The 18,220-nt window shown below is 38.3% G+C and overlaps 1 protein-coding gene across 1 annotated transcript in view; it reads left to right on the forward strand.

The window, feature by feature from the left end:
* PRUNE2 (prune homolog 2 with BCH domain) overlaps positions 1-18,220 on the forward strand; it is a gene marked incomplete at both ends in the record, with an annotated part of 119,622 nt that overhangs the window by 86,058 nt on the left and 15,344 nt on the right. The window contains 2 exons of the mRNA XM_081320566.1: positions 15,080-15,156; positions 17,208-17,408. Of these exons, the coding sequence (XP_081176692.1) occupies positions 15,080-15,156; positions 17,208-17,408 (278 nt within the window). The remainder of the gene's footprint in view (positions 1-15,079; positions 15,157-17,207; positions 17,409-18,220) is intronic.

An 18,220-nucleotide genomic window follows, 5' to 3' on the forward strand; every position in this document is an offset into this window, starting at 1 on the left:
ACCCATAGTTTCCCAGGCAGTGTGGCCATTTGGCAGTTCTTGTTGGTATTGTGGGACTTGAAGCCTAAAATATGAGCAGAATGCCAAGTTTGGAAAAGTCTCCGTTAGATTATCAGCAAGTCAAAAATAGCAATCATTATTAGTTATGATTTTTCTCTCCTTCAGCTGTTGTTCAAACATTAGCAGACAATATTTACATACCATATTGTGTGGTGTATAAAATATGTGTTTAAACAGCTTTCCTACTACAGCAATTGATTGTGGATGCCGAAACATGACTTAAAATGTCCATGCTAAGAAATATGTCCAAGGTAAGGCATTTTTTTTTACAATTTTGTGGGAGGGGACAGATTCAAGTCAGGATTCCTTGGACTAGTCCCTGAAATTTTCTTGGCAAATTGTTTGCAAGTAGTTCGCCTGGGCCAAAAACATCCAGTTGGTTTCATGCCTGAGGTAGCACTAGAAGTCACAGTGTCCCAGTTTTTAATCTGGCTCCTTAACCCTTACACCAAACTAGCTCTTATTCTTTAGATGTAATTCTTTAATTATAATTTGTTAATTAAGTTGCTGTGTGTGTGTGTAGCTATGTAGGTGTGAGACAAGTTCATCAAATGAAATATTTCGTATCTAGTGAATTATATCTCCCTGTAGGTTATCAGATTAATTAGTTCTAGTCACATGATTCTAATGTAAGCTGTAAGTAAAAGAGGTATAATCTCTGAAATTTTCTTGCAGCATTTTCAGAAAAGTTTGTCATTTCCTTCTTCCTAGGGCTAACAGAGAGTGACTGGTCCAAGATCACCCAGAAGGCTTCATGTCTAAAATTAGAACTCATAATCTTGTGGTTTCTAATGTGGTGATTTAATCATTATGCCAAAGTGGCTCTCTCCAAACCTTGCTTGAACCATTTAACAGAGAAAAGCAAAGAAATAATTTCTCATAAAGAATGCTTAGCAATGTGAATCCAAATGTTGAAAACAGTGAAGTAAATAGATTTTTAAATTTATATCACAGTACTGAAAATTTTAATGATAGATGTTGAGAGAGGCACAATATTTGTGCAATATATTCTGGTGACAAAAACTTGCTATGCTAATGTAGCAAGAAAAAAAAGGAAACTAGGTGCACCTGTATCATTATAAAAGTAGAATGCTGTAAAAAGCCATTTATTTTAAAAGAAGGAAATAGCAAAACAACCATGATTAAATGTCCACCATTTATCAACACGTAAAATATGAGTTCTGCCAGGAAGTTATTAAGAAAGCAGAAGTGCAGGAGGCAATTTACTTTGGCTCAACATAGGGTGGTATTAATAGCTATGGATCTCTAATAAGATTAGTTGGCCATGACTAACTCTGAGAAAAACACGGCTATCCTTCCTTTGAAATTAAACAGGGAGGAGTTTGATAGAGGCTTTTGCCCTTTTTAATTTTTATGGAGCATAGCAGTTTACTATGGAAAAGGAAATAAAGGAATCTAAATTCCTCCACCAAATATTTGTGAGGTAACATTTTATAGGATGCAGGAAGTTAATCCACACAGATCTCTAGGGGTGATTAAGAGAGAGAGAGAGAGAGAGAGAGAGAGAGAGAGAGAGAGAGAGAGAGAGAGAGAGAGAGAGAGAGAGAGAGAGAGAGAGAGAGATAACCTTTATTGTCATTTTTTACTGTAGGCACAATGGCACACATTAAAAATGAAATTTAGTTGCTTGCTCTCAAAGTGTACACATACACAACACACATGTAAACATACTATATACAACATATGTATAGACTACCTACACTCTTACATATAAGTAACATATAAATATTAATCACTGTCCATCTTGAATACATAATGGAAGGAAGAAGCTTTAGAGTTCACAAGGTTAATACTGTATGGAACAAAACTGTGACTGAATCTGGATGTTCTGCTTCGGATACCATGGAGCCTTCTCCCAGAAGATAACAAGGAAAACAGGTCGTGAAGAGGATGTGTAGGGTCCCAGACAATCCTGCGGACCCTGCTCAAGCAATGCTTATGTGCTATGTCCTGGATGGGAGGGAGGGAACTGCCAATGATCTTCTCCGCCATCCTCATCACTCTCTGCACTGCCTTCCTGTCTGAAGTAGTGATGCTTCTAAACCAGATTCTGATGCTGTATGACAGGATGCTCTCGATTGTCCCTCTGTAGAAAGTGGTAAGAATAAGGGAAGGAAGATGTGCTTTTCTCATGCAACGCAGAATCATGAGGGAGGGAGAGATATTAGGATTTCATTTTATTTTGTAAGCATTAAAAGTAAACTGTTTCCTTCAAAGTCATTCTTTTTAAGTCCTAATGGCTGCTTTGGATGGGTCTAGATTGTTCTATTATAGGTGGTCCTTGTTTAGTGATCACAATTTGGAATGGCAACTTAATAGTGATAGCCAAATCTTCCCCTAGGCTAATGCCTTGCATGCACAGATTCTAATAAAGCAGACTGAGGCAGGAAGATCGTTTTATTATAATTTATTCTAAGTAGTTTTGATAAAACAGATTCTTCTCATTCAAAGAGGGCACCAAGAGCCTCAAATTACTTTCTCTTTTATAGTTAACAAATCAAAGGAAAATACAAAAGAAAATTTGATAGACAGGAGAAAGGCATTCTGCCCTTTGCACAGGAAATCAGTTACACGAAGTTAAACACGTTACATATTTGTATTCCATAATACCATATATGTTCATTTAAATGAGCTCTAAAGACTGTTGTTGTTCTTAGCTGCGAAGTCGTGTCCGACTCATCGTGACCCTATGGACAACGTTCCTCCAGGCCTTCTGGAGTCCGTTTAAGCTCACGCCTACTGCTTCAGTGACTCCATCCAGCCACCTCATTCTCTGTCGTCCCCTTCTTCTATTGCCCTCAATCTTTCGCAGCATTAGGCTCTTCTCCAGTGAGTCCTTCCTTCTCATTAGGTGGCCAAAGTATTTGAGTTTTAGCTTCAGGATCTGGCCTTCTAAAGAGTAGGCCTTCTAAAGACTGTAGAGGCGTAAAATTAGCATGTCAATGAAGGAAAAACATCATAAAGTTACCTAACTCCCGGGAGAAACCAGGTGCCAACAAGTTCTCTGTTATTAGAAGACAAACTACAGACATTCTGTTAAGATAAATATGGTCCTATCCTATCCTGACCTGGAGAGCAGAGATAGTTTTATCTTGCAGTTTAGGAATCTTTAGGAATGCTAGAAATTATCCATCAATTCATCCAGTAGCAGAATAAAGAACTTTCTACAATCCAATCTTCAATGGTTTGATAAACTATTAATATCAGTTAAGAGAGGAGAATAAAATCAAATTAAAATACAAGAAAACCCAGGTTATTTATTTAGTACAACCATACTACAACGCCCATGTTGTGCGGCTCTCATTTCCCACCCTCTGATGCTATGAGGTTGTGATAGCAAAATCAGATTTAGGTTGTCACTGCTGTATTAAACTAGGCCACCATGGTTGAGAGGGCATTGATAGCTATTCACTTTTGAATGTTGTTTCACTTTAGTTATTAGGATAAACATTGTACTAAGGAGTAGATTTATTCAACATGCTAAAATCTAAACTGGCTATGTTTTACACAGATAGCCTGTAACACTAAAATATAAAATATAAATAAAAAATATAAAAAGTATATACATAATCTGTTTAAAAATAAAATCTAAACAGAGTTTAATATAATATTGCTGCATTCACATTGCATGCTATGCATAAAACAAAGATAAGGTGTAGCATGTCTTAGTTTGCACAGTGTATTAAGACTATACTAGGGTTTCTATATTATGCTGAGCCAGTTATATAACCTCATCAGTCTAGTCTAGCATGTTGTGCAAATCTGCTCTAGAGTGAATAACAGATCTATGCGCGTTCATGCAGAAGTAAAGTCTACTGTACTTTCATTTAAGTAAACATATCCAGGATTTCAGTTTGAGAGAAAAAATCTGCATAGCACATTTTCTGCCGGCAATGAGAATGAAGGCTTTAACCTTGCACCTTGGAATAAGCCTTACCAAAATGATATTTTATGAGATTCCACTCATTGTAAAAGATTCACATAAGATTTATTCTTACATAGGCTAGAGGTATATTGTGTTGCTGAGTCCTAAATTGTTTGGTTTCGGCAAAGTGCAATGTATGAATCCATCCATATGGGCCTAGCAAATCAGGCCACAATAGATTATTTAGAAACAACATTATTTAGAAATAACATTTAGCATGAAACTGCATTTAGATTCACACATTTTACTAAGCCATGGCTTGTTATCCATTTTTAATTTGATTCCCCTATAATGCTAAGTCATAAAACATGTTTTGTGAATCACAACGGCTGGGCTTATATAGTAAGGGGGGGAAAAACTATCATGTTTTGTTCTATCCTAATAATCTTTCAGGTTCTATATGAGTATCTATAGGGATACTTCCAGCTTAGGAATTATTCAATATAAATACTTAAAGGTAATAACCCACTTTTTACATTCTGCTCTTAACTCTCTTATTCAATTAGAGTTAGCTGTATCTTTTTCAGGACATGTGGAGTCTATTTTGTCATAAAGGTAAAAGGTAAAGGTTCCCCCGCACATGCGTGCTAGTCGTTTCCGACTCTAGGGGCCGATGCTCATCTCCGTTTCAAAGCCGAAGAGCCAGCGCTTGTCCAAGGACGTCTCCGTGGTCATGTGGCCGGCATGACTAGACACCAAAGGCGCACGGAACGCTGTTACCTTCCCACCGGAGCGGTCCCTATTTTTCTACTTGCATTTTTACGTGCTTTCGAACTGCTAGGTGGGCAGAAGCTGGGACGAGTAACAGGCGCTCACTCTGTTACGCGGCACTCGGGATTCGACCCGCCAAACTGCTGACCTTCTGATCGACAAGCTCAGCGCCCTAACCCACTGAGCCACCGCGTCCCTGGCCAAAACAACTTTGGAGAACATCCTTGGTTTACCTTCCCTCATTAGGATTTATTCATTCTTAAGAAAACAAATCATTATTACTTCAGCTCATTTTCTTGATCCTAGCTGTTATTTCTGGCAAAACTATAGCTAGTCTAAAGCAGAAGATTTAGGATTGTAAGGTCCCAGTCCCTTACTTTGAGATAGCCTATCTATCTAGTCAGATAACCCAAGCGGAGACTTTTTGATCAAGCAGCACTTTATTTGATCAAATTAAGCAGCTGGGTGGCCAAGAGTCTGGAACGCTGGCAGAGTTACGTCCAGAAGTGCCACACCTTAGAAAATTGGTAGCATTGCTTTATAAACTTTGTTAGCCAATGAAAATCAGACAACAGAGCCATTACATCATAAGGAAGACATCAATCATTCCTGTACACTTCCTTATTCCCTCCTTCAGTACATCCCATCCATGAACATGTTTCCCACGCTTGTGTGAGATTTCTCTGGTGCAGAAGCCAATTACAAAAAGAAAGAAAGCAACAGTAAGACTAAACAATTTCTCTTTGTTCCAAAACCTTTCATTTTCTAGATCTTCAAAGAGAGAAGCAGAATTTTCTATTTATATTTTGTTCAAATATCCCTACATTTTGTTCCATTTATAGATTCTGTTTAAATATCCTATGCATTTCACATTGGAGGCTTTCTTCTTTGACCCAAATTGGCAAATTACCTATTAGGGTGGCAGTTGGCAGATACCTTACATTCCCTATGAAAGCCATATTTGAATATGATCATTTAAAATGCTTGACTTTGTTTTTCACATTGTTAGAGTGCCTGCTATATACTAAATGGAGACCAGAATTCACAGTACTAATTGTTTTAAAAAAATCTTAATTATCCAATCAGCCTTAGTTGTTTTTTGGAACAGGAGACACTTTTCCTCCTGCAAGATCAGGCTTCAGCTCTTTCAAAAAAAGGTTGCCAAATTTCTAACAATAGTTACTTATGGCTTATGGAATCTACTTGGTGATTTTTTCGCATTAATTGTGTCAAAGGAGAAAATAAAAAACTCTGTATCAGAGGTCGATGAACTGTGGTGCATTTGACACATGGTGCACAACAGGTAAAAGAAAGAAAACCCGAAACATATTCTACTGTAAAAACTTTAATCAGAAAAACAAAGAAAAACTCGTAACTGACTACATGCTCTATCTCACCAGACAGCACAGAGAGAAAAAGAAAAGTCAAAAATAAAAAAAATAAAAACTTTTGTTTGGACATGTGCGCACGGTAGTAGAGCCAGACATGAAACCAAAACATGATTGAACATGTGACACTCACCATGGTTACAATGATAAGATAACAGCACAGCTGGCAAAGAGCAGACTGCAATGTGCTTAGCTGACAAACACATAAAAACGCAGTGACAACCCCTTCTTTGTCAGTAAAGCAGAACTCAGATAAGACACATTTTCTTACGCAGATACTCATGCTGGGCTGCAGGAAGTGGCTTGTTAAGCATATCAGCAATCTGATCATGTGTAGGCACATACTGCAATTCCACAAAACCCTGTTTAACTACTTGTCTTATATTTTGATAACGGATGTCAATGTGTCTAGACCTTGACCCTGTAAACCGTGTTTCAGATATATAAACCACAGATTCGTTATCTTCCATCACAGTGATCGGTCGAATCGGATGTGTCCAGATATCTGCGACTAAAGCATCAAACCATGTTAGAGAATTACATGCATCTGAAACACAAGCATATTCAGCTTCAGTAGATGAACAAGAAACAAAATTCTGTTTACGCACATGCCAGTACACAGGACATCCATTCAAGAATATCATATAACCTGAAGTACTCTTACGAGATTTCTTATTGCTCGCCCAATTGGAATCTGCATAACAACATAACTCTGCATAATCAGTATGTGTCAGTTCTAATAATAACTTTATGTTTTTAGTGTGTTTTAAGTATCTCAATAATTTTTTAACACATGTCCAATGAAACTGTTTTGCCTTGCCTATGTGTCGTGATAAGAGATTAACACTAAGTGCAATGTTGGGTCTAGTCCAACTACTAATATACAGCAGCGACCCAATTATTGAGCGATAAAGTGTTTGATCTTCGAACTCAGGACTTGGTTCATGTGCCAAGTTGTGAAAATTGGTTTGCATGGGTATACTCACTGTCTTAGCATCCTTCATGTTGCAGTGATGCAACAGTTGTTCAATTTTATCTTCTTGTGTAAGACTAAACCCCTTCTGAGTTTTGACAACCTGAACACCCAAATAAGTATTAATATATCCTAAAGGCTTCAACGTGAAATACTTTTGTAAAGCTTTAGCAAAATTCTCACTCATCTGCTTATTTGGACCAATATACACAATATCATCAACATAAACAAGAACTATCTCATACCCATTATCAGATCTCTTAGTAAACATGCATTTGTCTGTTTCGGACTTAATAAAGCCCATTGAATTTAGTTTGTCAGTAAGACATAAGTACCACATTAAACCAGACTGTTTCAGACCATAAAGACGTTTGTGTAGAAACCACATATCCCCTTCTTGTTGTTGGAACCCCGGAGGACCTTTCACGTAGATTTGTTCATCTAGGTCAGCATGTAGATAAGCCGTTTCAACATCGAACTGAAAAACCTCTAAACCAAGGATAGTTGCAGTGGCTAAGGCGATTTTCACACTCTCAGTCCGAACTGTGGGTGAGTAAGTATTTGTATAGTCCTCAGGATAACGTTGAGCGAAACCCTGAGCTACAAGTCTGGCCTTATACAACGACTCACCATTTGGCTTCTTTTTAATTCTGTAGACCCACCGAGTGCCAATAACTTTCTTGTTTGCTGGAGGGCTTGCAGCCGTAAACACTTGAAGTTTCTTTAGACGGTCCATTTCAGCCTGCATTGCCTCATACCATTTATCTTGCTCAGATTCAGGAAGATGTTCGATTTGAGTGAACTTATCAGGAGGAAGCGTAACATTACAAATAAAAGGTAAAGGTGCATTCGTTACGTGCCACGAATACCATTTTGGAGGGATTCCCTTTGTGGCCCTCTTGGAACGTCTCAGAATGACCGTCCGTTCTTCTTCCGTTTCGTCCTTGTCTTCATCATCATCGCTAGTGGCAGCATCGGCGGCTTGCAAAGATGGAACAGTAGGTTGAGAAGAACTCGTGGAAGGAACATTCGCCTGTGAATCTTGAGCATCAGGCTGCGTGGCATTAGCAGCATCATCTCTAGGAAAATAAACTCCAGGATCGTTAGAATGAATCCTGGACCAATCAGCATCTTCCTTGAAAGTAGCGGATTGGGAAATCACAATTACATGAGTAGAGTCAATATATTTGCTCCATTTTGAATTATCACCAATACCCATAAATCTCATTCTTTTTGCTGCAGGAGCTCCTTTCTTTCTTTGAGCTAAAGGAATATTCACCAACACATATGAACCAAAAATATGGAGATGCGAGAGATCAGGCTTGTATCCATATAACATGAAGTAAGGGGTCTGATTTATTACACCACTCCACGTATGGTTGATATGATTAGCATATTTAATAGCCTCACCCCAGTATGGGAGACTGAGGTTAGCGTCTTCAAGGAGGCAACGCATCATGGTTTGCAGTACCCCATTTCTGCGTTCTGCCACTCCATTCTCAGCCGGAGTGTAAGGAGCTGAGGTCTGGTGTAGTATGCCATTCTTATGCATCCAGTCCTGAAAACGCTGAGACATGAATTCAGCACCGCGATCACTCTGAATTCTAGCTATGCTAACCTCATGTTGGGTATAGACAAGAGCGGCAAAGTCTTTGAAGATCTGAAAGGTCTCAGATTTGTCTTTCATAGGAAATACATATCCATATCTAGAATAATTATCAACAATTGTCAAGAAATATCTTTTACCACCAATTGTTGGTGTAAAAGGACCCACTATGTCAGTGTGTACCAAATCAAAAATGCATATTGACAGGCGTGTAGCACGCTTTGGAATTGCTGCTGCTTTGGATTTGGATTTTTTGCAGACAGCACAATCCAAGAACACCTTACACCCCTTTAGACAGCACAATCCAAGAACACCTTACACCCCTTTAGATCCAAAAGTCCAACTTCACTGACCCATGCCTTGTAATTTCATCCTGACCGCTTCAATTTCGAGTCACCAACCAGTGGTACAATAGAGGATGCCTGTTGAGGAACATGCATTTGAGATACTGGCTGTGCAGGTTGTGCCATCTGGACTTGACCTGCAGGAGGCACCGGTGGCGCCTGTGCTAAGACTTGCGGCAGTTGCATTGGGGCTGCCGCTGGTACCAGTGCTGGTTGTGGCTGTACTTGAGCTGCAATTCCACCCTGGCCAGCAGAAGGCGCTGGCGCTTGAGCTGAAACATTAAGTTGGCCTGCAGATGGCGCTGGCCTTTGTATTTGAGAACCCAGTGGTACCTGCACTTGGGCTGAATGTTGCTGTGCTCCGTCTGGGACAGGAACCTGGATAGTAGCAGTATTAATAGGAATTCTAGCACCATCAGGGGCTGGAGCTCCTGATGAATGGATTGGCTTTTGTACAGATACAACGTCTCGAAGAGGTGTTGCAGCTTGAAGCAATGATTGATTAATAGACAACTGTGAAAATGTGTGCTGCATTCTCTGGATTTGCCCCTATAGTACATATAGTAATTCATTTCTATCTTGTAAAACAGATTCACCAGCAGATGGTGTTATAACATTAGATTCAGGCATCACTGTAGCCTTGTGTGTCATTTGATCCTGCACAACATCATGAGACTGTGATGCAGGTGCTTTCTGTTCCCGTTCGTCTGACACAACACCCACTTGTGGGAGTGGCTTTGGCTTGGAAGAAGAAGGCAATATGGCGGAATCTGGGATGTGAATCACAGCAGAGTCTCCCTTATGCTGCTTAATCAATGATGCATATGCTTTTGCCTGGTGCAGCCCCTGTTCAAATGCCTCAATTTGATCAAAAAAACTTTGCACGGCCTTCTCATGCAGGGTTTGTTCAGGGCTAAGAGGAGAATAATGAATTTCATCTTTCCTAAGTGGAACTTTAGGTCTGTAACTGAGCCACTCAAAATCAGCATGGGCCCCTTGAGTGTGAACTGTTTCTGGGGCGGCTGTCTGAGAGCTTGTAAAATCAGAAGACGATGTGACTGACCTTAAATTTTTTAACTTTTGTATATAGTAATTTTATTGTATTTGCCCTGTACACCGCCCTGAGTCCTTCGGGAGAAGGGCGGTATAGAAATTTAAATAAATAAATAAATAAATAAATAAATAAATAAATAAATAAATAAATAAATCATCGACAGGGGCTGCAGCTTCTTCTCCAAGACGCATGGCAGAAGCAAGTGGAGTCTGTAAACTTGAAGGAAGACACCTTTGTGAAATGGCCTCCTCCTCTTCATCAGACTGATAACGAGCCTCCTTTTTGCCTTTCCTCCTGCTCTTCTTTTTTGGCATATTTCAGTAATTAATCACAGTGTTCTTCAGTCGCTGACCTAACTAACTGACTAATAGCCTGAACACTTATCAGCATCTCTTGAAAGTAAAAAACAACCATCTTCTGCTACCATGTCAAAGGAGAAAATCAAAAACTCCGTATCAGAGGTCGATGAACCGTGGTTCATTTGACACATGGTGCACAACAGGAAAAAGAAAGAAAACCCGAAACATATTCTACTGTAAAAACTTTAATCAGAAAAACAAAGAAAAACTCGTAACTGACTACATGCTCTATCTCACCAGACAGCACAGAGAGAAAAAGAAAAGTCAAAAATAAAAAAAACCCTTTTGTTTGGACATGCGTGCACGGTAGTAGAGCCAGACATGAAACCAAAACATGGTTGAACGTGTGACACTCACCATGGTTACAATGATAACAGCACAGCTGGCAAAGAGCAGACTGCAACGTGCTTAGCTGACAAACACATAAAAACGCAGTGACAAATTGTTTAATGCTTTTCTATACAAGTTTATTGCTTTCTATATTTGCTGTCTGATATACTGCTGAGCAGTTATATTTGGACTGTAAATAAATATTTTTTTTAAAAAAACAAAACAAAATCCTGAATTCTATTTCATTATCTAGATAATAGTGTTTAGGCCTGTTGTTACTGCCCTGCAATAAGCTGGATAAACACTTGAAGCTGGAGTAGATATTATCCCTCTTAATTTTTTTCCTGCTATTAAGTAGTCATCTGGAGTTTTATAACACTGATATATAAATATAATTATGTTTATCTTGAAGCTACATTATAAGGAAGCGGGTGGAATGTATCTGAATGCAAAACTAACTCTGACCTGAGAGAAGAATTTTTTTCTGACAGTAAGACTCTGGAGTAAATGTGAAAGGAAGAAGGTCTAATGCATGCAGGCATCTAAAAACTGTGAATGCTTTGACCCTTGTTAACAGTGCATTCTTTTCAGGAAACATATATCCAGCTCTGAGCTTCCCTTGTGGAGTAACAAGCTAAAATATGTTAGAATATTTCCATAGTGAGGCCATCAATACTCTTAATTATAACAGGAGGCTGTTTAGACTCAATAGGTAGAGCATTTGTGCAAGTTAGGGATAATTTAGTGAACTTGTCATGGCCTCACCCTAAACCTAACCTTATGGCACCGCAGTCTATTAAAGCTTGCAATTGTATTCTACCAACAGCCTGGGTGTTTAGGCTAGGAATGACTAAATGTTGGTGTGAAGCTCTGCATGTCTGGAATTTGTTTAATTTCTAGTGGCTTTAGCTTCTGAGCTAGGCTGGGATCTCCTTTTTCAAAAAGTCAAATCTGGAGCATGTATGGCATCTACTCATAAAATGCTCGTGTGGAAGAGGGGCTTTCATCTGGGAGAGTGGAAAAAAGTCTGCACAGTATAGACATAAACCTTGCATGCTTGTAGTGCTTGTCTTGGACAGATACAGAATCTTACTGGATTCTACCTTCATGGGTTCAGCTCCTGAAATCTATACTTGCTATGACTCCGACCCTCTTTGTTGGGTACTTTGCAAGCGCCTTCTTTCTTGTGGTTCCATCAAAACTGCTGTCATAATTTGTCATTGTGGAATTAACTGGTTCACCTGGGCTACCAAGGCACTGGTAACTGGGTTGACAGTCATTGGAGTTACCAAAAGCTCATTAGACATCGAGTTAAACCATGAACTTCTCCCATAGTAATGGAATCTAGCCATTAAGCTATGAGGCTCTTCAGTTCAAAACTCCTGATATTTCTCAACTTAGCTAGGCTCATAGGCTAATTATTTTTTTCTTATAAAAAAAATTCCATGTGAGAGGAGAAACCCTCCTTTCTGATTGGCTCCTCAGTATTTGATTCTTCAGATTCATCTTCTGGATGAATTAAGTGTCTTAACATTTTCAGTGCCTGAACCTTTTGAAATGGAGTTTTTCTACATTCACTACAATTATGAAAGAAGTACATATAATCCTTTCTTAGCAACTACTTGTTCAGTGGCCATTCAAAGTTATGCCAGTGATGATCAAGGAGATTTATAAGTGGAGTCACATGATTGATTTTGGGCTCTCGGCAATTGATGTGCAGTTGTGATGGTCTCAGTGTCCTGTGGTCATGTGATTGCAGTTTGTGATCTTCACTGCTGACTTCTGATAAGCAAAGAAACTGGTAGGAAATCACAAGTCATGGTCATGTGATGTCACAGTTATGATCATTAACTGAGGACTCCCTGTACATTGAAGAGGTTGGTCATACAGAGAGAATGAAAGACAAGCACATTGTGAAAATAAAATGCATAAAGGAAGAGTAAATGATATAAAACACCTGCGGCCGGCGTCAACTTCCCTCCGTCCAGTGCGCTCCCACAGAGAGGGCCTCCTCAGGGTGCCTCCGATCAAAGAATGTCGATTGGTGGCCCCTAGGGGGAGGGCGTTCTCTGTGGGCGCGCCAGACCTGTGGAACCGCTTGCCGGTTGAGCTCCGGATGGCCCCCGACCTTCGCTCCTTCCGGCGTGATCTAAAAACTTATTTATTTGAGCAATCTGGCCTGGTTTGATGGGTTAGGGGTTGGGGTTTTAACTTGGTTTTTTAATTACTGTATATATCGGGCATAATATTTAATTGTTTTTTAACTTTTGTATTTCGTTTCTAATATTTATTGCCCTGTACACCGCCCTGAGTCCTTCGGGAGAAGGGCGGTATAAAAATTTAATAAATAAATAAATTTAATAATTTAATAAATAAAAGAAAGGGAAAGATTGAGAAAAATGCATTTGTATAAGTTGTTGTGATTGTCAAAGCAGGTGAGATGTTTAAAGAACAAAATGCAGTGTATAAATTAGTCTAAGGACTATATAATCAAGTGTGTCCCTAGAGCTTTGAGAGTCCTGGCCAGCAAGCATATGGTGCATCTTAAAAGTTTCCTGTTACAAGCTAAACCTATGCGAAACATTTTCTCCAAAAAGCCTAGCATTTGCATCTATAATAGTTCTCCTATATCAGGTACTTTCCTTTTTTCTGCATAACAGTTAATTACATTTATCTCTCTAAAATACATTGTTACTTGCTACATGAATAATTCAAATTGTCTTTTTGCTTTAGCTTTTCTCTTTCTTCTTCCAGGTGGATGATTATGACATGGTGTCATCTTGATTTTCTATAGAAAAGATAAGGGAGTGACATTAGAATTCATAAGCTAAAGAAACTTAGAAGAATCTGATTTGGGAAGAATCTGCTTATTTGTTTATGTTTACTCTGTTCACCTTGTCTTTGGAAAAAACTTTATAAAAGTTAAATAAAGACTCACAGTTTTCCTGGATAGTTAGATTTAAAAAATTGTGTTACAACAGATCGGATTTTTTTTAAAGTTTCTGGGTATTTCAGGTAATTTTTTCACTCACTATATATCATTTGTTTTTAAATAGTCCCTGGATTATTCCAAAATAATAAAAAATAAAGGTTTTGAAGTAGCTGGAGAGGTGGTGGAGTTTTCAGCATGGAAGGGAAGGATTGGCTTTTAGAATTAGGCTGTTTGAGCGAGGAGAACTTTTTAAGGACTTTAAAAAACAGCAGGTGACTAGGAAAGAGGAGGCTGAGGTTAAAAGAGTGTATTGTATGTCATACAAAGAAGACTTCTAAAGGCATTGCTTACTTTTAAAAAAAAATACATTTGTTTTGGTAAGTATCTTTCCTATATGTTTTGATGTTAATAATTATTGAGCCTTCAGCTCCTACTTCACACTTCTCAGAAGCATCTGGTGAGTTACCCTCAAACAGAGTGTTGGATTAGATGGGTCTTGGGCATGATCCAAGGCTGATTTTAGGTTCTTAAGAACAACTAGCACTAATCTAAAAGTGCCCCTTAATCTGTAATAGTTTTTATCACGAAATCCTAGTGGGCATAAATCTCTGAAAACATTAATTTATTAAGTTTATAAAGTGATCTTATTTATTTACAAAAGTTCTAGGATCTTACTTCAGCAATAGTTTTCAGTTTGGATCCAGGTACACTCAACTCGTAAGTTAAATCTGGGTTTAGTGGACTTTGATGCCACAGATGAATTTTCATTCAGACAGTAACATGAAATAACTGGAAAGCCCATTATTTAGGAAAGCAGTCTGGATGCCGGTTGCTGCTTCCACTAAAAGACGAGTATGGTTCCATGCAAGATTTGCAATTGATAAGGCTGCAGGTATAGATGGTGTAGCTGGAGAAATGTTGACATATGGATGTATTGTGCATGTAAAGAGGATGTGTGTCTTGTTTAACATCTGATCTGTATGGCGACTGCAATTGTGCATAACGGTTGGAATAATGCTATTATTCTTCTGTACAAAGTGAAGGATGGGAAGAAACAACTGGCAGGCATATTCTGTGAGCTCAGAACAAAACACAATTCTCATTTGTAGTAGAATTTTCCAAGACATGACTTGTCTTTCATTGCCAGAAAAATTATAATTGATTTTGCATGTTTGGAGACAGCGTAGTCTCTTTTGAAACTTAATCACCTCAAAAAGTCTGTATTCTTTAACAAAGTGAAAATCTCTTCAAACTTCTTCAGGTCTCTTCATCTGTTTCCCCTTGGGCAAACTGAGAACAGTTAAATCTTTACTTAAAGTGCTTTGATTCTTCAAATTCAGAAAACAACAATATATGTGTTTGTCTTGAAGTTTTAGATTGGTACCAGAGGATGCGGGAATGGATATCCTTAATAAGGCCATGCTGGATTCCACTGCAATAGAGATGAGACCTGGTGAGTCTACATTTTAATTGTCTTTTTAAAAATTTTATTGTCTTGTGAGCCATTTAATTATTCACTGAGTGTATATCGTGTCTATACTTTAATTGAACTGTTTACCATTACTCCAAGTTCTCTTTCTTCAACAGCCATTTCTAGCTCTTAATATACCGGTACATTATTATTATGGTAGGTTACACAGTTGGCCAGATGTTTAGACTGAATTCGGCATTTTTAATCCATGTATTCAGTCCTCCTTAGGGACCTGGGATAAACAGATGTTGTTATTTGATAGTGTTGAAGGAATCATTGAAGGATGTAAGCTGTTCCAAGTAAAGCTGCCTTTTGCAATTGACTGATGGTGATCTTGTTATTCCCTCCACTCCTTTTTTTCTTCCTCTTCCATTTTAAACCCCCCCCCCTTAAATCCATAAATTAGGCTAAAATATATAGGGAACGGTTGCTGGAATTGGGTATGTGTAGTTTAATGAAGAGAAGGGTGAGGGGTGACATGATAGCAGTGTTCCAATATCTCAGGGGCTACCACAAAGAAGAGGGAGTCAAGCTATTCTCCAAAGCACCTGAAAGCAGGACAAGAAGCAACGGATGGAAACTAGTCAAGGAGAGAAGCAACCTAGAACTAAGGAGAAACTTCCTGACAGTTAGAACAATTAACCAGTGGAACAACCTGCCTCCAGATGTGGTGAATGCTCTAACACTGGAGGTTTTTAAGAAGAGACTGGACAGCCATTTGCCTGAAATTGTATAGGGTTTCCTGCCTGAGCAGGGGGTTGGACTAGATGACCTCCAAGGTCCCTTCCAACTTCTTCTTCTTCTTCTTCTTCTTCTTCTTCTTCTTCTTCTTCTTCTTCTTCTTCTTCTTCTTCTTCTTCTTCTTCTTCTTCTTATTATTATTATTATTATTATTATTATTATTATTATTATTATTATTATTATTATTATTAATGTACTGTGATAATATTGATTTATTTGGAATAAAAATGGTTTAATTTTGATATTTAATTAATTCCATGGTTCCCTTGATCATCATTTGCAGTTCTCATCCACTTTCTACCGTGCTTAATTCCATTAGGCCGCAAATGAACTTGCTGCATATGATAATTAGCTACACTGCACTTTCTTCACTTCAGCCTGTACAGATTTAGCTTCTATTTATCAGTTAAAACAACACAATTTAAAATGCTGCCTTAGGTGTCAGCAGTTAGAAAAGAAGTCTTTGACATATTAGAATATTCCTCAGCCATTGCATTACATCCAAGAGGGGGGAAGATATAAATGGCAACTGCCCAGGATTTGAGCAATCATATTTCAGGAAAAGTATACCATTAGCACCAGGGGAAGGGGCATTTTATAGCTGTGTATAAAATCTTCATATTTGTTCTGTTAATTAGAGGGGAACTGATGCCTTATCAGAAGTAACAAAAATAGACACAGGTTGGCTGGCAACAGCATTCTGCTCCTATTGAAATGTTTTCCTTATTCAAATTGTAAATACAGTATCTTCTATTAATTATTAGGTACAGTTATTCATGAGAATGCTTTGTGATAATGAAGGCTGCAGTGAAGCAGCCCATGCATTGCAAGGGTAAAGTGGCTGTGTTGATTCACTTTGCCTGCTTCCATTGGTTCTTGCTGTAGCTGGTGGTGGCCAGATACCAGTCAAAGGACATGTAGCAGTGAGAAGCACCTAATCGAAACATATATTGCCCCCCCTCTCTTTCTTTTCTTTTTTTTACTAACGAAGAGAATTGTGTTCCTGTTCTCTCCAAAATGGGTTCATTGTAGTCTATCAGAACAAATGGTGTAATTTATCCTGATAATAGGGAGAAAATCGTTGGCATTGGATAACTCAGTTTGGTATTTCATTCCTTCCATATCATGAAGCTCTTCATTCTAAGTGAATCCATGCCGCTTCATCTAGGCCTGCTTCTTGTTTTCTATTAGATAGGCTGAGTAATTTTTGAAACCTCAAATTAATTTAAATGCTGTTTAGAGTAATAGTTTTAATCTAAAACAGAGGTTCTTCTCTTTTCATGCTTATTTAGAACCTCCCAATTCGCTAGACCTTAATGGCTCTCATCCCAGAAGGATAAAGCTCACTGCTCCAAATATCAATCTCTCTTTGGACCAGAGTGAAGGATCTGTCCTTTCTGATGATAACCTGGATACTCCGGATGAAATTGATATTAATGTAGATGATCTTGACACACCAGATGAAGCAGATTCTTTAGAATATGCTGGACATGGTAATGATTTTTATTTGGTAACAGTCAATGAGTCCCTTCGGAGAGGGGCGGTATATAAATCCAAATACATAAATAAATAAAATGTGTATATTGGAGTGGGTGGGTCATGGTGTATACATGAAATTTTACAATTCTCTAGGGACCCAGCTGTCAGCTCAAGAAGGCAGATATGCAGTATAAGCAGTGGTGAGATTCACATGGTTCACACCACTTCAGCAGAACCGGTAGCTAATTTTTTGTTGCCCAGGCCCAGAATGGACTTCCGGAAGTGGCATCCACACAGCTGTTCACATATTTGAATCCCACCACTGAGTATAAGAATAAAATAGCTCCAAGGAAAAGCAGAACATGTTACTATATATATAAAAAAAATTGTTATCAAATTGTAGATGATTTAGTGGGCATGATTGATAAACATTCAATTCAAACCAGCATTTTTAATGCAAATGATGTTTCGGTTTATATATTCATCGGAAATAATATCAGTATGGCTCAAATTAATTTGCAAGCTGAATCATTAAAACATTAAATCATTAAAGCAGAGTTCAGTAGAGGTTTCAGCTTTCCTATACGATTACATACCAAACAAATTAAAGCAGTGTCTACATCACAGCATCTCAAATATCCCTGAACTATTTTGAGAATAAATTTGCTAGCAGTCCTGTCTGCAAAGTGTGAATTAATTATTTTTCTCAAAATGATGAAAGTAGGAAATTGAAGGGAATACCAGACATGAGTGGTGCAGAACACTCAATCAAAAAACAGATTACTAATGACACATTGCCTATTGAGCTCCTAGTTCATGTATGGAC

This window comes from Vipera berus (genome assembly GCF_964194415.1).
Source record: "Vipera berus genome assembly, chromosome: 2".
In the NCBI taxonomy this organism is placed as follows: Eukaryota; Metazoa; Chordata; class Lepidosauria; order Squamata; family Viperidae; genus Vipera; species Vipera berus.